The sequence below is a fragment of the Ostrea edulis genome, chromosome 3 (assembly GCF_947568905.1).
Source record: "Ostrea edulis chromosome 3, xbOstEdul1.1, whole genome shotgun sequence".
Classification (NCBI taxonomy): Eukaryota; Metazoa; Mollusca; class Bivalvia; order Ostreida; family Ostreidae; genus Ostrea; species Ostrea edulis.
Genome location: NC_079166.1, coordinates 30,498,024 through 30,520,522, shown reverse-complemented (window position 1 = coordinate 30,520,522; position 22,499 = coordinate 30,498,024). Strand labels below are relative to the sequence as shown.

The 22,499-nt window shown below is 35.6% G+C and overlaps 2 protein-coding genes across 3 annotated transcripts; one reads left to right on the top strand and one right to left on the bottom strand.

The window, feature by feature from the left end:
- Nucleotides 1–2,469: 2,469 nt before the first annotated feature.
- LOC125677288 (uncharacterized) lies at nt 2,470–6,332 on the bottom strand. 2 transcript variants are annotated; one of them, XR_008801900.1, is made up of 2 exons: nt 5,781–6,332; nt 2,470–4,074 (listed from the first exon to the last, which is right to left on the bottom strand). XR_008801900.1 is itself a non-coding variant. In XM_048915300.2 (2 exons), the coding sequence occupies exon 2, from the start codon at nt 3,735–3,737 to the stop codon at nt 2,595–2,597; it is 1,143 nt and encodes a 380-aa protein (XP_048771257.2). In that variant the 5' UTR covers nt 3,738–4,074; nt 5,181–5,306; the 3' UTR covers nt 2,558–2,594. The 2 variants fall into 2 exon arrangements, 1 of the variants encoding a protein (XP_048771257.2); XM_048915300.2 differs by lacking the exon at nt 5,781–6,332 and adding an exon at nt 5,181–5,306 and having other exon boundaries at nt 2,558–4,074.
- Nucleotides 5,450–11,980, top strand: LOC125677292 (ryncolin-1-like). The gene is made up of 6 exons (XM_048915305.2): nt 5,450–5,609; nt 7,525–7,665; nt 9,778–9,950; nt 10,202–10,298; nt 11,394–11,558; nt 11,679–11,980. The coding sequence occupies exons 1-6, from the start codon at nt 5,528–5,530 to the stop codon at nt 11,924–11,926; spliced, it is 906 nt and encodes a 301-aa protein (XP_048771262.2). The 5' UTR covers nt 5,450–5,527; the 3' UTR covers nt 11,927–11,980.
- The last annotated feature ends 10,519 nt before the right edge of the window (nt 11,981–22,499 follow it).

Genomic DNA, 22,499 nt, shown 5'->3' with positions numbered 1-22,499 from the left:
TTTTGCGAAAAGCTTAAAACTCGCATGGATTAAAAAGTGTCTGAACCCAAATTGTAGGGCATTATGGAAAATTTTATTATCAGATAAACTTGAGAAATGGGGATATTCAAATATTTGGCAACTTCGGAAAGAAGGTCTTTTGATTGCATCCAAAGAATTTAATAGTTTTTGGTGTAATACAATGAATGTATGGGGTGAAATTGTACAACATCCTACCATGGCCCCCCTCAGAGATTCTAAAACAGCCAATTTGGCATAATAATGAAATATTAATAAATAAACAACAGGTTTGTAAAATATCTTGGATTAAAAAGGGGATTTTCTTTATCAACGATCTCACCGACGCACAAGGAAATTTTCTCCCGTTTACAAATTTTCAAGAAAAATTCGAACTAAAGACAAATTTCTTAACGTATAATGGAATTATATCAGCAATCCCAAAACGTTGGAGAGAACTTATACAGAATTTCCCTAATAATGAAATGTATGACAGTTATATTGTAAAATTACAAAATGTGACAAGGGTATCGAATTTTTTTTACCCTGTTTTTATGTCATCCGTCGTCGAGACCCCATGGAAGGTAAAACAGAAGTGGGAGGAGAAATTGTCGATAAAATTTGATGAAAATGAATTGGAGCATTACTTTATGATTCCACATCATGTCATAATGAACACAAAACTCGTCACTTTTCAATTTCAAATTTTACATAGAATACTTTCTACAAATTCAAAGCTTTTTATTTTTAAATTACTAGATACGGAATTGTGTTCATTTTGTCATGAAACTAAAGAGACAATAATTCATTTATTTTGTGAATGCCAGCCATGTACGAAATATCTGGATTATACTTAAGCAAAAGCTGGCAGAATTATGTGGTGTTGATGTATGTTTTAATGAACAAACAGTTATCTTTGGATATAATCGCAAAACGTCCGTGAACTACAGAGCAATTAATCTACTGATACTGTTAGCTAAAAGGTTTATATATATCTATAGATGTCAATATACGTTACCAAATGTGAAATCCCTGTTTGAATATATAAAATATTTTAGGTGTATTGACATCTACTCCTCCCACTCATTAGGATTACGAAAAGAAAATGAGATTAAAGAGAGCTGGCAGATCATCTCAAAAATCTTATAAATGTTACAGTTTGTATGTAAAGGTATATATGTATTTGTATGTATATGCAATTTGAAAATTAATATGAATGTTCTATGTGCATAGATTGAGAATAAAAATATATATAAAAAAAAAAAAAAAAAAAAAAATATAAAGACTTACGACGTCTCTCGACATTTTATCAATCACTGTCATGCAATGTTTTGTATGTCAATGCAGGCATTTCACGTTCACTACAAACACTCAAACGACGTCGTTTAACAATGTACGGTGAACCATACGCGCATAAATTCAACAATAATGTGTAATATACCATTGTCAAGTACTCTTACCCGTTAGTAGATACTATCACGCTGGAAAGTGTGCTTTCAATTCTCCTTTTTTTCCCCCATGTTTCTCGACCTATCAGATTCGAGCATTTTACGTGAAAGTATAACAATACAAAATATAAGTGTAAGCTAAAGAAAAAAACAAGGCTTTCTGCCAGAAACCTATATTGAATTGAAATTTGAAGAAAACAATACAAAATATTTTACTTCACCGTGTAAGGTAAATCATAGGGAATACATGACGTCACAATCAAATGGAGGTGCAGCAGTGTGAGACAGAAAAATCTCACATGGCTGTCTCACATGGGTAAAGTTGATCTCATATTGGTGACAGTGGGATGTAATCATACAAACTGAATTTCGTGAATGGTGCCAGTGTAGATAATAAAATCACTAAATACAATTAGAGATGTAATTATACAAATGGAATCTTGTTAATGGTGTCAGTGAACGAAAAATGAACTGTCAATATAACTAAACAATAGACAATCTAACAAAATAAACAATATCCCCACAGGCGGGGCGCGCCCCTCCCAATGAATGTCTACAAGTGTTTTCTATGAAGTATCGTGCTGACAGTGACCTTTGGACCCCGAGAACAATAGAGTCTCTTGATAACAAAGTCACATGAATGGAGCAAAAATATGGACCGTGATGTGTCACACACATGCACGCACACGCACGTACACACACGCACGCACGCACACACACACACACGCACACACACACACACACACACACACACACACACACACACACACACACACACACACACACACACTGAATTGGATTGCGAGAGGATAACACATTTGTGTTCCAGGCGAATATACACAGTGCAAGTTAAACAGATGAAAATTTTACAGAAGAAAAGGATACTCAAAGCTTTGTTGAGTGCATGCGATATATTATTTTCTGAATGCAGAACAGGTTATCAGTAGTAAAATGATAAGGGAAATTACTGCATTTTCCATTGGTCTTATGTTTCTAAGATACAAATTAATAAAACAACTAAGAATTTAAGTTTTTACATTTATATTATGTACGGTATAGGTCTTTGTGACAAGTTAAAAGGTTAACACCTTCAACTAAAAATAAAGCGCAAATGAAGTTTCAAATGTTTATTATTGACAAAATCATCGATTAGTGTAAAGATGGAGGTGCAAATGTTTTGTACATTACATACGCACTGATTCCGGAAAAAAACCTGTAGAATATCATCAGAGGCACTAGTGTGAGTTCCACAGTGTTCCAGTCCATGTACCCCAAGTAGCGCGTCTTTGTGATGATGTTTCTGTTGTACGAGTCCTGCAGCCAATACATCAAATTAGTGACCGCCAACATCAGTCCACAGCAGGAGATCACCCTCTGTTCACTTCTCTCCATCTCATAGCGAGCGGATTTGATAAAAAACAAAGTCTGGAGGAACGTTTCCAGCATTCCGAAGATTCGACTGACTATAGTAGACTTCCTAAAGGTAAAACCTGACAGTCCAGCCAAAAGACCAAGTGTAAAATACGCCATTATCCCGGTAGAACTAAAAATCAAGATTTGCTCTCTGGTCGTCAACGGCTTTGTTCTGTATACACAGTTTACATTCAGATATCGACAACAAACAAACACGATGATGCAGGTACAAAGGGCACTTAGACTTTCGCTAATGTCTAAAACGAGGATTGCAGTTTTATTCTCCCAATTATACACATACGTCAGCACAACAGTTGATACCAATATTGGTACATTTATCAAAATTCCAAAAATAAGAGCGAGAATATGACTAAACGCGATACTTTCATTCTGCGGAAGGGTGGACTGTGGTTGTGTATGATCAGCTGTATCAAACGCAAATGTATTTCTTGATGTCTGTGACTCTTTCGGATTTTCCCAAAGCGACATAAGAAGAGTTGAAGCAAGGATGCAAAATTCGAGCTGAGGAGGCAGCAGGATTGGAGATATACGACTTCCCAGTTTTCTCTCAATTTCGGAATTGTGAAAACACGATCTATTACGCTCTTCTGTGACATATCCGTTTGCAAACATATTGTTCACTGTTGAACTGTACCAAATTGAGAAGTTTGCTAGAAGAATGAAAACACACGAAACCCGAAGATGATACATTCGTTGAAGTTGTTCGTTTCTGTTATAAGTAATGAACGTCATCTGAAATATGGTGAACATCACATAAATGATGTTGACGAATATCATGAATGAATAGTGACCAGAGTCGTTCTGAGTCTTTGCCATACATCCTAGATATATGGATAAGTTTATACAAAAATGGATCATATTTGCCAATCCGAATATCCATAAGAATACCAACTGTAAGTTCAATGATGGATCTCGTTCTTGAACTTGTGTACCTGTCGGCAATCGTATCCGACAGCGGGAAATTAGTAACACCAACGACGCCAACAATCCGAACGTGATGAATATCGTAAGGATGGACCACTTGACAAAAATCGTTGTTATATACGCCCCATGGACAGCAGATAAAACTCCGAAAAGAACGATACTTACAGCCAACGCATGACTGAATAGTAATGTGGACACAATTGTCACCAAGGATCTTTTCCTCTGATTTCCGTTTCTGGACAAATTTGGATATATTGGCAAAAGCAGGATTCTACAAATAAAACACATCATCTTTATTTTTCCTGAAAGCTCATAATGAAATCGTATCTATTTCAAACTACACTAAGGAAGTTAGGTCACTTCCTTATTATTTGAAACTAAATAGAAAGCTGTATATTTTTTATGCACATATATCTCACGCCCTTGCATGATTAATCACAATATTAAACAATTATTTTCACTGGTCTTTTTCCTTGTACCATTCATCTGATTTTCCTCTACATTTTGTTTAAAGTCTAGGTATGCAATTAATCAATTGATGATAACTAGTTGATGATGATATATATATATATATATATATATATATATATATATATATATATATATACGTATTTACCTGTGTTGCAGTCAAGTATTGCTATGATGAAGGTTGATTTGAAAAACACCATAGAAATTTAGATCCGTCAATCTTTTATCAAATGAGAATAATGATTAGACCCACTACAGACGCATTAATGTCCAAAAAATCTTAAATAAGCTAAATATTGCATTAGATGTATTAAGATAGTTATAATTTTGATCTAAAACTTTGTATGTGAAGCATAACGCATTCTAGTAATTGTGCAATTAAAATGAAAAAAATTAAATCGTCAGTCTAAACGTTCCCTGGAGCTTATATTTCCTTGTTTTCATGGCATACCAACTTAAACTAAATCGTGTCTTATCTTAAATACAGCGACTCTCGTCTAACGAGAGTAAAGTTTAGGATGAGATTGGCCGAGTGCAAAGTCAATATTTAATGTAAAACTGTCAGTAAAAGATCGTGATTAAGTATGACTAAAAATAGAAATTATAACATCAAATCTCAACATCGACTGTGACATACTCTAATAATGATGTATAAATAAAGTTAAAATATATATTCAATTTTTAAATCGAATTACGCTATTGACAAATAAGGCAATGCCACACGTCTGGTCGTTATAACGATCTAGTTTGCCAAAACAACCTGTCATTGAGTCAAATGTTGTCTGACGTCTTTTTGACAATATATTAGGCCGTTGTTTACACGCCGATTTTAACTACGGGTTATTCCGTTTGCCTGACCAAGAAGATAGGACTCACGGTGAGTGTGATCGGTCAACAGGGGATACTTACACTTCCTAGGCACTTAATCCTAACTCTGGTATATCCAGGGGTCCGCGTTTGACCAACTCTCTATTTTGTATTTTTTATAGGAGTTATGATCCCACGTTTCATTGAATGTATGCACTAACAAGGAAATGAAACATAATCTATGGTTTTGAGAAACACCACCTGTTTTCTGTTAGTCAATACGATACAGATCGTATTTAAGTCACAAAATTATTGTTTTAAAATATCCATTTGTCACAATTCGTTGCCGTAATATCAAGTTTTATTATATTTTATTTGTTTCCCACACTTGCTGAACGAAACATTGTCACATTGTGCGCCAGTGGGTTAGTGGTGTCACTTCCATAAATATGAAGTTCGTGGTCCTGTTGGGTGCATCTGCTTTCATACTGGTAATATCGAATGGGAAGGAAACATCCTCAAAATTACAGAGTGAGTTGTTCCTAATATCAGTATTTTTTGTGTTTATCTAAGTGCATTATTATAGCTAAAATTGCACTGACAATGAACTTAAGATTTTCAAGGTGAAAACGAATTGTATACGATACACATAATGCAAGAATACATATAGATTAAATATAGCTTAGATAGATACAACTATACCTCTGTTTTGTTAATAATGATGCCGATAAAACCCCTGATACGAAAATCAACTTTCAACTTCACATAACAACGGATTAAATTATACGTGTCCGGGTTTTCTTGTAATATGGGGGCATGAAAAAAAAAAAGCATTGTACATTTGTACAATCAGCGTGGGGTATATTTCATGCTACTAGTACTTCTATGGACATTGATCATTTGAGTGGTCCGAATTTTCAGTTGACGACCGAGTTTCAAGTCAGCAGACCAACAGCGGGTCCATGTCACTGTAGCTGATGCTTTCATGTCACATATTTACTAACAATCTGCTTGTGATCCTATTCACAAAGTGATACACATTCATATTGAATGACTCTGTACTATTGTTGTAATTATTGATATCTGGTGGCGGATTCAGAGATTGAGGTGGCTGGGGGACTTGTGTGGCGGATTCTTCAGAAATTGAAGGGACAGGAGACTCATGCGGTGAATTCAGAGATCGAGGGGGCAGGGGAAACGTGTGGCAGATTCAGGGGTTGAGGAGGCAAGGGACTCGCGTGGCGGACTTAGGGATTGAGAAGTCAGGGGACTCACGTGGCGGATTCAGGGAATAAGGGACTCGCGTGACGGATTCAAGGGACAGGAAACTCGCATAGCGGATTCAGGGATTGAGGGGCAGGGAACTCGCGTGGCGGATTCAAGAATTGCGAGGGTAGGGGACTCATGTGGCGGATGGAGGAGACAGGGGACTAGTGCGATGGATACAATGATTGAGAGGGACTCATTTGGCGGATTCAGGGATTGATGGGGCAGGGGACTCGCGTGGTGGATTCAGGAATTGAGGAATCAGTCGATTCACATTGTGGATTCGGGAATTGAAGGGGCAGGGTTAAGGCGACTCACGTGGCGGATTCGGGGATTGAGGGAGTATAGGACTGGTGTGGCGTATTCAGGGATTGAAGGTTCAGGGGACTCGCGTGGCGGATTCAAGAATTGAGAGGGTAGGGGACTTATGTGGCGGATTGAGGGGTTAGGGGACTCGTGTGGCGGATTCAGAGATTGAGGAAACAGGGGACTTGTGTGATGGATACACTGCTTGAGAGGGACGGGGTAGGGGATTCATTTGGCGGATTTAGGGATTGAGGAGGTAGGCGATTCGCTTTGCATATCCAGGGATTGAGCGTTCAGGGGACTCGCGAGGCGGATTCAGGGTTTGAAGGGACTGGGAATTCCCTTTGCGTACCATGGGATTGAGCGGGCAGGGAACTCGCGTTTCGAATTCATAGATTGAATGAGCAGAGGACTCGCATGGTGGATTCAGGAATTTAGGGGGCAGGGGACTCGCGTGATGGATCCAGGGATTGAAGGGGCAGGATACTCGTGTTGCGGACTCAGTGATTAAGGGGGCAGGGGACTCGCATGGCGGATTGGGGAATTTAGGGGGCAGGGGACTCACGTTGCGGATTCTGGAATTGAAGAGGAAGTTTCTGTGTCATTGTGTAATTCTGAAGCGATAAGTGGCTGTTATTGTTATTTTATCATCTTTTCATCATTTTAAATAACCAAAATACGATAATGTTTAAAATGGCAAACGATCTTGAACACAGCCCAAGATCACATGTAGCGTAAACATGACCCCTGTAACGTTTCTTTTCCCCACTGCAAAATGTTTTATCCGTATGAAAAATCAATCTAAACAGCATGACTCGTATAGGCATTTATTGCAATTGCATCAAGTATCTCAGATTGCTTTCTATTTACATAGCAGACAGACTTAAACAACGACTTCAGAACATCCATTGGTCTTGGAAACTGTCGGATTCCAAGATTCAGAATATCCAGCCTGCCTCATTTCGGGTAAATGTCGTGTCTACCTATAACGTGACAGGAACATCAAAAGACAACTGTAAGTATTCTACAAACAACTAATATAAACAAAAATTCAAATAAAGATGAGAATACTCCCAAATAAATATATATCGTCTACAAAAAGTTTTCCTATTGCAAAATATTTTTATATACCTTAATTCGCAGCTATTGTTTGAAAATGAATTTACAGAGTAAGACAGTGCATTACTGACACAATAAATGACTACATGGTGACACGTGAAAATAGAACATTAGGACATTACATTTAATATTAGCGATTAATCATTTGGGAAATCTTAAAAATGTAAATAAAATTATTGTCTATCGAGTATTCATCAGCTTGAGCAAAATTAAAAAGTCTGAGAGCAATTAAGTTGTTGGAAAAGGATATTTTGGATTTAAAAACTAAGGTAAATGCTTCAGGATATAAAGAGGACACGGGACTCCTTAAGGAAACAAAAACAATCCTTTCAAAATTCTAGAGAGAGAAAATTAATTGTTGGTTTAATGTTAAGGTCAAAAGCAACATGGTATGAAACAGGAAAAAGAGGTAGAGACTATTTTTGTAAATTAGAATCATAGAATTTTGTAAATAAAACAATATCAGACTTCCTTGATATTGATGGAAACCATATTACGATTCAGGAGCACATATTAGAAAAACAAAGAAATACCTTCAAAAGTCAAAAGAGATATTGCATTCAATGAAAGAATGTAGAATTCATGAAAATGAACATATTGAGATATGTATTGTACAAAACTTGTTGTCAACATGCAATGCTAATTGTTATGTCAATTATTTAAAGGAACGGAGTTTATAGACCCAACTTCCAAAAAAGGAAAAGTGGGAAACTTTATTTAAAGAACCCATTTCAGGAAAAGACTGGGAACTTTATTTTGTAAATGTATCATTATGCACAAAAGAGACAATAATTTACTTTCAATACCAAATACTAGTGAATTACATTGCTACCAACTCATTTCTTTACAAAATTAAAATTTCAGACAATAATTTGTGTACATTTTGTGATTGTGAAGCAGAAACAATAATTCACATATTCCATGATTGTGTATATGTCAACTTATTTTGGAATGATTTTGAGCAATGGTTCAATGAACTAGAAAATGATTATAAAATTTCAAGAAGAATTGTTTTACTTGATAATACAGAAGGAAATTGTTTAGACAATTTTCTTTTATTGGTTTCAAAATAGGTTATATATTATTCCAGATCACAAGGAATTGGGCCAAAAAATTTTTTGAGGCAGTGAATCTATTTAAGTGCTACAGAAAAATGGAAAAGTATTGAGAAAGTGTATTTCAATGCAAAGTCAAAATAACTCAGTAAATGGTCAATATACGATATTGTATATAACAAATGATGGAAAGCTAGAGCTATGTAGATTATATTTGTTATCATTATATTTAGTATCATTTTATTGATATGTAAATTTCCAATGCCTTTAAATTAAGCTTACCTGTCAAATACTATAAGATAAAATAAGATAAGTTTATTCCAATTTTGGGCCCAGAGGGCATAACAGTAAGACATTTTATAAAGAAGGAAATTCAAAAAAGAAAGAAAGTTTACAACATTAACTACAGGTTACATAGACTGCAAACTGCATGTGGATGCAGCATGTTGGGGAAACAAGTACATACATATATGAATTGCTAATCATGTATATATACAAGTAGATGGACAGTATCAGTATTATACCAGTATCAGTATTATACTATATTACATTCAAAGTTATGAAGAAAGAGTTTTTACATGGAAGATTGGATGCATGTGTGTGATTTTAGGTCTGATATCATGTATTTATATGCTATTGTAAATATCTGAAAATAACACATTATCAACACTATTTCATTGGATTTTTAAATCGAGTTTTAACTTCGCCAAATCGCCCTGCATTAAAAGTGAAGGTCACCGGTCTTTCGGATATGACCTTCACTACAGAGGTCCCATCTCACGGTAGGCATGGGCTCGATAAAGGACCTTTATTGGTATGGCACTAAACGCCATGCATAAAACTTCATCGCACTTCACTTAAGGCGGGTGACGTGCTTTTATTCTCTAAGATGTCTCAAGGGTTAGTAAAAGAAACGTCTACACACCCTTTTTTTTTTTTTTTTTTTTTTTTAGATGAATGCATCATATTTTACGTTCACTTTCCAGTTCAGCACAAAGACTGCCTGAGCATATTGAAACATAATGAAGAAAGGAAGGGAAAAAGTGGGGTGTATACTATTTACCCAGACCTAAAGACAAAGAAACTGGTGTATTGTGACATGACGACGGACGGTGGTGGTTGGACAGTAGGTATTTTCTGCTTATTTTCTTTAGCTACATTGGCTACGTGTTTGCAATGAATATACTCGATATCTATCTATCTATCTATCTGATTAAACTTTTGATTTGAATTACCATAGATTAGTTATATTCCCTCTCCCTCTCATTATCCTCTATCCCCTTTCAATCAATCACATACTCTTCTCTCTGTTGATCTCTATCTGTCTGATGAAGCATACGGTTTGTATTACTTTGTTAATAATAATTCTATTGAAAGGTCATTCAGAAACGGCGGGATGCATCAACAGATTTCTACAGGACTTGGAGAGATTACAAACATGGATTTGGAGATCCTTCGACGAATTACTGGATAGGTAAGTGCAGAAACTTAAACACATTTATTCAATATTTTCAAAGCGTTACAAATATGTATTGTGTGAGCATATTCCCTTTCAGCAAAATCCAAAACATAACCAAAAGTGGGACTTAGCTAACACATATATTGATCATAGATATTCTTTAAAAACATGTATGACAAACAGCATTTTCTAATCAAGAGACATTGTAACCGTTCACATCCTTTAGGTTTGGTTGGTAGTGTTTAACAGGAACCACTATAGTATTTAGGAAAAGAGATACTCGCCACATTTTGCTCCGAAACCTCCATTTAAGTATGGGGATGAACAGCAGGGTTCCTTTCATCCCATGTAACATTTTACTTCCTGTCCCTCAATTTCTTCTCATATCTTCCCTCCTTCATCTCTTTCTCTATTTTTACCTTTCTATCCCCTCCCTTCAATTCTTATCTCTCCTACTTTCCTCCTATGTTCCCTATCTCTACATTTTAGATATTTTCTTCCCATCTGCTCTCTTATATCCCTATCTTTTTATCTCATCCTCTCCCTTTGCCCAAATCCCTCAATTTTAGATAGTACCCTTTATCCTTCTTCACCCATCCCCCTCTTTCATTTCTCATCCTCTCACTCCCCTATCCTTCCATTCCGTATGGCTTCCTCTCTTCCTCCTCTCTCCCCTATTCATCCCTACTCCTTTATCTCCACCTCTTCCTCTCTCAAATTATGATATCCTTCTTTACTCCCTCAACTCTCCACTCATCTCTTATCTCTTCTTTTTTTCTGTTCCTTTGTTTTCTTCCATTTTACCTTCCCCCCTCTTCTCTCTCCCTATTCCATTACGCCTCTTCCTCTTCCCTCCATCTCTCCATTTCATCTACTCTATTAAATAAATGAATGGATAAATTTCCTTTAACCTTGCCCACAAGTTAGATACATGTATTACATATACATGTAATTAGATTTCCTGAGAATAGTTTACTGAAACATTTCGTTGGTAATATGCTATTCAATATGTACATGTTAACGGAATGTCATTCTTGTTTTTGCATTTTCAATTTTGAAAGTATAATTCAAGAACAGTTTCAAAACATCGTTTGTTTCTTTCACCTAAAGGAAATGACGCGCTACACTCACTTACCAAGTCAGGGAACCAAGTCCTCCGTGTGAACCTTCAGAAATTTAATGGTCAGAAGGCGTATGCTAAATACTCCAAATTCTCTGTTGGTGATGAAAGCAGCAAATACAAACTAATTGTGTCAGGATACAGGGGCACGGCAGGTTAGCAAGATCTTTAATTTTTATATGTTTATACTTATAGCTCAATACCGAAACGATTATTATTGGGGAAAAAACACTTCATTGTGTCACTGTTAAAAGTATATTTGTCCTTACACCCAGGAGACAGTCTTGCTTACCACAATGGAATGCAATTTTCAACAAGAGATCAGGACAATGACAAGAGCAGTGCCCATTGTGCCAGGACATATTCAGCGGCATGGTGGTATAAAAACTGCCATAAATCCAATCTGAATGGCCAGTATGTTCACTCTGCCAAGGTTAATGGCAAATATATCGTCTGGTATAACTGGGGTCATAGTTCGGCATCACTGAGAAAAGTAACTATGATGATCAAGTCCGGAAAGTGAATATAACTTGTAAAACATTTCATCAATACAGAAATAAAAGAAGGTAAAAGAGTGGTTTTAGAAGTACATAATTTATACCTTGATGTGATCTGATTATTTGAATTTCAACTGAGTTCCGAGATTGTCACATCAATACAAATAATGTGCACTTACACAGGTTCAAATCCTTCACCGGAGCAACCATTGGCTTATTTTTAGCCAAGATTAATTTACTGAATTTCCAATCCACATTCATTTAAATTTAAACAAATTCACAATGAATTTCAATACTTTTTCAATGTGTACAACACAGTTTACCTGATCACGATATACAATGTATGACCAAGGGCGAGTGTGACCGGTCGACAGGAGATGGATGGAAGATTACTCCTCCTAGGCACCTGATCCCATGGGTCCTTGTTTGCCCACCTCTCTATTTTGTATCCCGTATAGGAATTATGAGATTGATCACTGTTCGTTATCTTCGCCTTTCATGAAATGAAATGTGGCGTGATTTCAACTCACGTTTCTTCGAAATCATTGACAAACATAAACCTTTTGAAGAAAGGCGAATAAAGGTTAAATCAGAGGAATGGATAAACGATGAAAGTTTGAATGAAGAGCATAATCGAGAGTACCTACATGAAAGCATGAAAGAACATCACGGTCCAAATCGGAGGATGAATGAGGTCTCTACAAAGCGAACAAAATCTTATCACTCATAAGGTCAGAGAAGCAAAACGGGGCTTTGTGGAGGAGGCACTTGATAAATGTACCACTCGGCCAAAGGACATGTGGTCCAGATTGAAACAATGTTTACAATCGAAACAGAATTCGACAACATCTACAAACTGACAACGGTAATACTACATCCTTTGAAGCAATGGTTAACTGTTTTAATGATTTCTTATGCAATTTAGGACATAAAATAGAAAACATTTTGATTCTTCTTTCCCAAAAGTGGAACAACTAAAACCGCTGGGTTCATTTAAAATTCCAGCAATTACAGTTGAATTTCTTGCAAATGAAATTATCAAAATGGCATCTTCGAAAGCCACAGGTATTGATGGTTTTCTGTTAAGCTTTTAAAGTTGTCATTGATCATATAGGTGATATTTTACAATTTATTTTCAACAAATCCGCATTTTCATGTACATTTGCTGATGCTTGGGAAAGAGTAAGTGTAGTTGCACTGAACAAAGCAGGTAATGAGCATTTGGTAAATAATTACAGACAAGTTTCTATTTCACCAGTTGTCAGTAAGATTAGTGAAAGACATGTCTTCAATTCCTTTTATGAATATGTATCCACATATAAATTAACTACAGATAGCCAATCTGGTTTTAGGCCAAGTCATTCATATGAAAAAGCTTTGAATGTCTTGGTGATAAATGGTTCAAAAACATGGACGATGGAAAGTTTACAGGAGTTCTTTTTATTGACTTGCGTAAGGCCTTTGATACAGTCAACCATGGAGTTCTTTTGCACAGACATATGTCTTTTAGAATTTGTCACAATACTTAATGGTTTCAATCATATCTTTCAAATAGTAAATAATGTGTCAGTTGGAGAGGTGTGTTATCTAAAGAAAAAGGATATCCTTAGGAGTTCCTCAGGGGTCAATTCTAAGACCATTATTTTTTTTATTTTGTACATTAACAATTATCCAAAATGTCTTAAACATTCTTCATTTACAATGTATGCAGACGACACTTCACAGGACGTGAGTGATAAATCTGTTGATGTAATTGAATAAAAACTGCAAGATGACTTTAAGTTGGGTGCAGAATTGATGCTTAAAATAAACTCAGTATAAATCTTTTAGAAGTCACAATACATGCTTATTGACACGTCTGAAAGGTTGAGCAGTGAGGACTCTTTAGCGTGCCACACCTACTGTGACACGTGATATCTGTTTTTAAGGTCATCTCCGAGGACTCGTGACATTCCAATCTAATTAAAATTAGATGTTGGATCCGCTCGCATACTCGCTACGTTTGTCTAGCGAGTATGCAAGCGGATCTAACATCTAATTTCAATTAGATTGCGTGACATTCACACATTATGCCGAGCGTTTGGTGATGGAACTGTCACTACCTGTTTTAACGATCTGGGTCTGTCGCGGCCGGGATACGAACCCCGACCTTCCGCATGCGGGGCGAACGCTCTAACCTCTACGCCACGGTGGCAGTCAGGTAGAGTTACTTGCAGAATTGAATTGAATTAGACACCAAATTAAAGGCGCAATGGTTAAAAGCTGAATTAGATATAAAGGAAGAGAACAAGCGGTGACTGGATATATGATACATTGTGTTGGAGATGTTGGACATTGGTTGTGTCGTAGGAATGATGGAATGCACGACTCGGCTACATTTCAATATCAAGATCAAGTAAAAAGCTAACACCTCTTCATCTAAGACTAAATCGACCTCGTTGAGCCCCATATCACGCAATTTGATTTCTTGAATATCTCCAAGATCAAAATTCGCCGCTTGCTCCGTCATGTTATCGAAATCGTTAAGCAGACGGTATACACCGAGAAAACTCGTGTATATCTGTCTACCTCTTCTACCATACCAGTCAGTGGCCCCGGACATTAAATTGACTATTCTGCCAAATCATCACTATGTGTGTTGTTTCTTTAAATAAATTTTGTGTTTTATTCATATCTTTGTCCATGTTTATGTTTGGTAGCAAGGAAATAAAAAATCAAACGAATACATTTCGTTTACAATGTTCTTGTGGAATTTCCTGTTTTATAGAATAATGTTAAAATTAGAACGGGTAAGACGCATTCCACAGAAAAAATAGTCCCGCGTGTTTAGTGCAGATGAACTCCGAAGGATTGATGTTTTTTTTTTACTAAGAAATCAAACGAATTGTTCGTCCAATCAGCATCGTTGTTATGTTCTCACTCAAAAAGTATTCAATGATATTGAAATGTTCAACTACAGTGTTTATATCAAATTTGTCATTTTATGTGAAAATTGTAATTACATGTACTAGGGAATACATGGAAATTGATAAAATTGATGTTGTTTTTACATAAATCTATACAAATAAGCACATCCCCCCCCCCCTTTTACAAGTATTTCATACTTGGAATTCTATATTGCATTGATATGCACATGACTTTGCTTACTTAATGTAAGCACAAATGAAATGGGAATCTATTTCAAATGGCAAAAAAGTCTTTCAGATTACTTTATAATCATAGTTTCCATGTTTACGATAATGCAATTTTAGGATAATTAACTTGGGATACGATTACCATTGGGACTGTCTTCATTGGAGGCAAGGATATATGCGTTATCTGAACTTGTGCTGCTCGATTCATTACATGGTTGTATAACATCAATAATTACTGAAAATTGATATAAGAAAATGTATTACCAATGAGTAGATCTTCAGTTATTATGAAATTAGTGCATACATTATTTTGAGTAGTCCGAATTATTCAGTATCTCTATGTACCAGAGGACATGTCACAAAGGGCTCGGTCTTTACTGAGATTGGTGATGGAGGTTTGGTCCACCATCAATAGGCGACTGATGCGTGGCATATGGATTTTCTTTTGCTGTAAGAATATGATCAAATATCATTTATCATTATTCTTTGCTTGGTATCATTGTGTCATCATACATACAAGTAACATGCATCTATTACAAAATTGCTCTATGAAAGACATTGTTGAATGAAATAACATCAAAGTCAGTTTTGTTGTTTTTCCGTCTCCACCCCCGCCCCCGCCGATTTTATATGCCCTACCCATGGTTGAGGAGGCACCTAAGGCGCACTTGATCAGTGTACCGCAGTTGGCTGGTTATAAATGGTGGATATGCTGTGGTGTGGTGGTTTGGTGGTGGTCGTGTGTGTGTGTGTGGGGGGGGGGATCCTCGGGAAACGGGGGTGATCCCGCACATGCGGGTTTTGTGTCCGACTGGGTCGTGGTCGCTGATGGTTGGTGGGATAGGAGTGTTTCCTTAGAGACTAAGAGGCTAACCCCTCAGGGCTGACAAATCTCTATGTGATGAGAAAGATGGGTTTGTTGTCAGTAGCGTTGCGCGTTCCAGTTGGTTTTGGGGTGATGGTTGTGAGCTCCAGGTTCAGGTGTCAGTGAACCAGATATAACATAGGTCCAATCATCGGAAGGGAGTACAAAAGAAAATGAATGGGTTGTTCCGCGAGGAGTGTAAAATTTCCCATACCCACAAGGCCCCCAAATGCGGAGGGAGGGGTATTTAAGCCTGCACTAACCCCGTCTGGTGTCTCCCCCTGTGGTATTTCGTCGCAGGAGTATGTGATGTGATGTCTTTTCGTGTTGTGTGCGTTGTCCAATGTCAATGTCCAAGATGATCCCTGTCTTGTGACACGTGCGTGAATTCCATGTTCGTGATTTCCTGCGATGTACCTAGCACATTGATCTCGGACGCGATTTGATTTTTGTCATATTGTGATGTGTTCTGTGATATGGTGTGAAGATGTTTTGAACTGTTTTAAAAATTGTTATCATGATTTTATAAAGTTTATAATGTTGTATCATAGGCATAAATCATTGATTTGTAAGATTGTATGTATTGCAATCTAGAGTGATGCAGGTTAAAACGTTCGGAGTTGGTACATATAAACCTCATCAAATTGGGGGGGGGGGGGGGGGATGAAGTGAAATTCGGGGATGGGTGGATTTTCGTATTTCCGGTCGGGCTCGGTGTCCTCTGAGACCCCTCGCGTCTCTCCCCCCCCCCCCTCTCTCTCTCTCTCTCTCTCTCTCTCTCTCTCTCTCTCTCTCTCTCTCTCTCTCTCTCTCTCTCTCCACGAACTATTAACGAGCTGACGTATATCATTGAACTTAACATTGTAGTTGTAATGTTCGTCTAGTCTTTGTAAATGACATACAATGTACAATCCTTACACTGGAAGTAGGAGAGTGCTTACCATCGCTGTCAAAATAGTATAGTAAAGCTTACAATACCAAATTCTTTATTATGCTAAGTTTTAACAGTTTGTATTGTATCTATGATTAAAAACTATATTTAATTTTTTCGAGTTCATTGAATTGTTTTTAAGCGCATTGTGTGAACTTGTAGGATTGTGAGGGGGTGTTGCAGCCGTATTTGATGTTTTATTTCTTCCAAGTTATGATGCAATTAATTCAGAGAATTTATTTCAGAATGTCCATCAAAAGGGTTGCTGGGGGAAAAAGTACGATGAAAGCATGTGATATAATCAGGCACGAAGCATCTTTTTTTTTTCAAAAAGGGAGGGGGGGGGGGGGGTGAGAATTAGTTGACAATCAAAATAAAACAAATCCAAACCTCTTGATCGAAAATCTTGGGGAATTAGGGGGCATGGGTTGATCCTTGAATTAAATTCAATGGTTAACTATTACGTTTACACTGTGCACAAATCGCTACTCCTATGCAGCCTACATCTATAGATAAAATTGACAATGCCGACTTTTTATGAAGAGGTGGGATCAGGTACCTAGGAGGAGTCAGCATCCCCTGTTGAACGATCACACCCGCCGTGAGCGCCATATGAAGTTTCCTATGCATATTTTTATTTAGAAATTTGACGCGTTTTGGGTGCCAGCTTTAAAATGTAAGAGAGAGAGAGAGAGAGAGAGAGAGAGAGAGAGAGAGAGAGAGAGAGAGAGAGAGAATCGATATATTATGTTTTCAAATGTATATCTAGGATGAATGTCTGTATTAGTGAGTAGCAAGTAAACGATATTCTAGAAGATTTGAAACACCCCCCCCCCCCCCCCCTCGCCTAAAGCAACAGAAAGAACATGAGAAGGGAATTGGTTGAAAATTATGGATATTGAAAAAGATAGGAAAAATTTTATATGAATATTCAATACAAACTAAAATAATTATAGTTTAAAACATGTTGACGTTTTCGAGGTTTTATATGGCTTAAGAGAGTGGATATTTCTGTGTTTTTGTGACGGGGATGGTGATGGTGAGGGTAAATAAACAAATATATTGTTAGATAGAGATAAATTTAATTGTCTTTCTGGTTAGAGTATCAAGACATGACTGAACTATATAGATTATTTTTAATGGCTTTAATTGGATTCAAAATTGAAATAATTATTATTATGTAGAGGATACTCCATGGTTTTTTGTTGGACATATAGTTTATTTCACGAGTGAGGAAGGGTTTTTTTTTTTTTATATTTTCATGAGTGCAGTGAAAATATAAAATAAAAAATCCTGTCTCACTTGAAAAATAAATTACACATCCAACAACTAACACATTGAATTTCCTGTTCATAACATTTTCTTCGGTAGCACTTTTAGCTGTCCCTGTACTGACGTTCAAAACAATATTGTACAAGTATAGTACCTTATGAAATATGACAAATATATAGAAATAAAAAATCAATACATTTGAACAATCACACAACTTTAATTTAATTCTAGTTTGGATATTCAAATAATATAAAAAAACAAAAACATGTCGGCATTAAGATAATATTATCGGAAAGTTCGGTTTATTAGTATTAACTATTTATGTTATTGGAAATAAGGTTTCCATCGTGTTTCAAAATATCTTATACAGCATTAACTACATGTAGACATTAAATTGATGTTTTAGTGATAGAAAATTCGTGAAACTCTTGTTGTTAAGTGTCCGGAGCGCAGTATTATAGTATTTGCGTTGCATTATCCTCATTTTCTGGATACTGAGTTGATAGATTAAAAAGAGTTTTTCCGGTGACTAATTGTATATGTGTGATTAACTGTCAGACAAAATAGTAAGGTGGTACATGAAAGGTATGGACCATTTTCTTATAGGAGGAGGGAGCTTGGATTGATGTCAAGTTATAAAATGATCGAGTATTCTTTTTTCCTTAAAAAAAATGTGTATTTTTGAAAACATTGAAAAAATCTAAACCCCTTGCCATAAAAATGGTCCATGACTATTTTCAGATTGTTGTTCTATAATTTAGAAATATGTCGTGACTGGCACATGCACCAAAAACGCACTAATATAAAACTCAATCGAGACGGACGGACAGGGATATACGCCCCTTTCTCCATCGTGATCAAACCCCAACTTCATTGGTACAATCATTTTCTATCACATGAGGACGTCTTTTCCGACTATGCATAACATGCAATTTGGTGCCATTGCAATTTCGTCCGATAATATTACAAAAAGACGCTCCTTTTCACGCGCTTGACACAATCATTCATTGACCATTTGATATTATGCTATAGGGCTGGTTCTTGCCCGATCGTTTGATTATTATTATTTTGTCTTTCGACGCATTTATCATTTTCATTGCATTCTTTGAATTTCACACCACACATACTTGTACGTACATGAATTAAAATATTCACACTTATTTGAATAACGTTGTTATTTATGTCATGCAGAGTATTATATGTCGCTGTTAGAAGATAAAAAGATGCAGAACTCCGCGTATTCTGTATCTGGTAGTCATTTCTAATCTAACTATATTGTAACATACATAGAAAAGGAGCAAACCCCGATGAAGAGATCATAAACTTATCAATTAAAGTAAACAGGGCAAATGAATAGCACTCTTTGATAGAAGAAAAGTCTTTTCAACCTTATATTATTTCATATACAACTCATTAAATGGCCAATGCTAAGTAATTCGTGTGATTCTTACTACCATTGTGTTGTCGTGGACAAAATTTTATCATCGCTCTGTCCTCGACTGCATAATATTAGTTTTCCTTCAAATGAGGAGGACATTCGCCAAAATAAAACGGAATATTCTAAGAAGGCACAATTTCCAAATATGCTGGAAGCAAAATGACCGTGGACAAAAATTCACGATTAGAAATTATGTGAAATTGGGAAATGTCACGGGACAAAAGGTCACAGTTCATAGGAAACTTAAAAAATAATATTCATTTTTATATAATTTTTTTTTAAAAAGTCTTTTTGTAAAGTTTAAGAAAATATATTTGCAAAATTATATATTTTCTATGAGAATTTATTTGAATTTCAAATTTTAAATTTTAATACTGATAATACAATACTTATCATTGAATTTTTATTCGTTTGTGAAATATGAATTAGATTTAAAAAAAAAAAGAAAAGAAAAAAAAAAAAGATTTTATTGATATCGAATAAAAATGAGCTTTGTGATTAGGTTTATAATACTACATATATATATATATCAATGGTTGACAAAACAAAATCTGCTGACAGATTCCATACACTCCAGATTATTGTGAAAACAAGCCGTCAGCGATTGCTATATAAACATCATCCTGCACCACCCACTTGGTTATCAATATGGAAGTTTCTACATTTTGATAATCAACTCTTTACATAAGTTTATGCCAAAAAAGTAGAATTTATTTGTTGTGCCTATTGAATTTCAAGACCTTAACAACTGTGAGGCTCGGGTAAATCCGTCAGGAGAGAGAGAGAGAGAGAGAGAGAGAGAGAGAGAGAGAGAGAGAGAGCGTCTGTATGTTTGCAAAGGGACTCTCTTCAAAACTGATAGTATGTCAAAACTCGGACACACAGGTAAACAAGAAGTAGTATTACGCAAGCTCAAGATCGCACTGCACAACAGATTAGCGGGACAAATGAAGTCAGTCACAGACACAGTTAAAATCTAACATTCTATTAGATTGCATTTACATGTACCAGTGAGATGTACAATTTCCAAAGAATGAAATGATATGCATAATGAATGTAAATTGAATATTTAGGTTTTTTCGCAAGTAAATTCATTAATTCATCAAATATTGTCGTATCCTTAATATTTTGCATAGATAAAAGAAAAAGCTATGTATTTGTCATTCTAACAAATAAAAGGATATGTAGCCTGTGAAGCTTAACTTTCAATATTCTTACAATGATAATGAAAGGGGGAGGGGGTATACGGACAGAAAATCACAGGACAAAAAGACACAAAATCTGTAGGACAAAAAGCCACAGAACAAAAAGTCACAATGATAACTTTTGATTAGATGGGATAAAAATTCACAGGACAAAAAGTCACATACTGGACAAAGAGTCACAAAATCGGTAGGAAAAGTCACAAAAATGCTCACTAAAGCTGTTGTTCAGACACCAGCCATTTCTTACAGTGGATGGGAGGTAGACGGGAATACATGCCATCATTTTTATTGGTGTTTGTTTTGCCACATTTAGCACTTTCAGTTCATTATTAGATAATAAGAAAGGAAAAATCATCAACTTGTTTATATAGCAATTAGTATAATAAGTATGTATATATATATATATATATATATATATATATATAAATATAAAACATATTATGACAGTTCACTTACTTCTTGTTTTGACAATAATCTGGAGTGAAAGGAAGCCAACCATAATTCTGCCATCAGATTTTGTTTTGACAATCATTAATATGTAGTATACTAAACCAAATGATCATAAAGCTTATTTTTATTTTATCTCAATAAAAAAAAATCTCTCTTTTTAAAAATCAAAATAATATTTTACAATAAATATGATAAAAGGAATAACAATTTTATAATTATTATCAAAATCTCATAGAAAGTATAAATTTTGCATATATATTTTCTCAAACTTTACAAAAAGAACAGCTATGTTTTCAAATATATATAAAAATCAATACTTTTTATTTTCTTGTAAACTGTGACTTTTTGTCCTGTGATATTTTGTTCTACTTTCATAAAATTTCTTATTGTGACTTTTTGTCTGTGACTTTTTGTCCTGTGACTTTCTGTCCTACATTCGAAAGTGGGGGAGGGGGGGGGGGGTGGTCTCCAACCTTAATCTGACCACATTCTGGGTGATGTTTGAAGAGAAACCAAACTGCTTCAAGGGGACTTTTCCTCGTAACACTCGTGCACCAGTATTTCAAAACTCGGATCCTCGGGTAGACAGGAAGTATTACACAACCATAGATCCACACTATTTACAACATAACAAGATGACTAAGAAAATTCTAAATCACTAAAACGTACATCTTCCAACAAATAATCCGATATGCAAGATGAATGTTCTAAACAAAAACGACAAGATTCAAGTAGAATTTAAATTTATGTTTCATTTTACAAACGACTTTCTAAATTCATCAAATACATGTATACATGTTTTATAGAAGACCGAGTTTTTGTTAAGATCAATGATCTTATTTTAAGATTCCAATACTCAATAAAAAGATATATATGTATCAAACAAAGACACATGTCCCATCAATTTTAGTCCCAGTTTAATGTATTCGCCATGGTTTCGCTTTCCAACGAATCATACATGCATTTCAATGCCCAAGTATTATTTTACAAATAGAAGTATTTTCATTTTATCTTATCATGCCTTTTCGCGCGATGATCATCAAGGAAATATCTATTATAATAAGTTTCAGAATTGAGTTTTAGATTTATTTTAATCATTAAAACATTCATTAAATACTGTAATATGAGATACTGATTTTTCTTAAAATCTATGCAATTATTTTTTTTTTATTTTGAAATTCAATTAAATGAAATGTATGCAGAAGAAAGATACTTGTCCATGCACGTGCAATTTGCATGTTTAATCTCAGCTGACTAGAAAACTACACTGTAAGCCATGATCTGACAGGAAAGACAGAACTGTC

Coding starts and splice junctions, on each gene's coding strand:
- LOC125677288 (XM_048915300.2), bottom strand. CDS start 3,737: ATGATCCATTTTTGTATAAACTTATCCATATATCTAGGATGTATGGCA.
- LOC125677292 (XM_048915305.2), top strand. CDS start 5,528: ATGAAGTTCGTGGTCCTGTTGGGTGCATCTGCTTTCATACTGGTAATA. Junction 9,951..10,201: donor CGGACGGTGGTGGTTGGACA/GTAGGTATTTTC, acceptor TTCTATTGAAAG/GTCATTCAGAAACGGCGGGA. Junction 10,299..11,393: donor TTCGACGAATTACTGGATAG/GTAAGTGCAGAA, acceptor TTTCACCTAAAG/GAAATGACGCGCTACACTCA.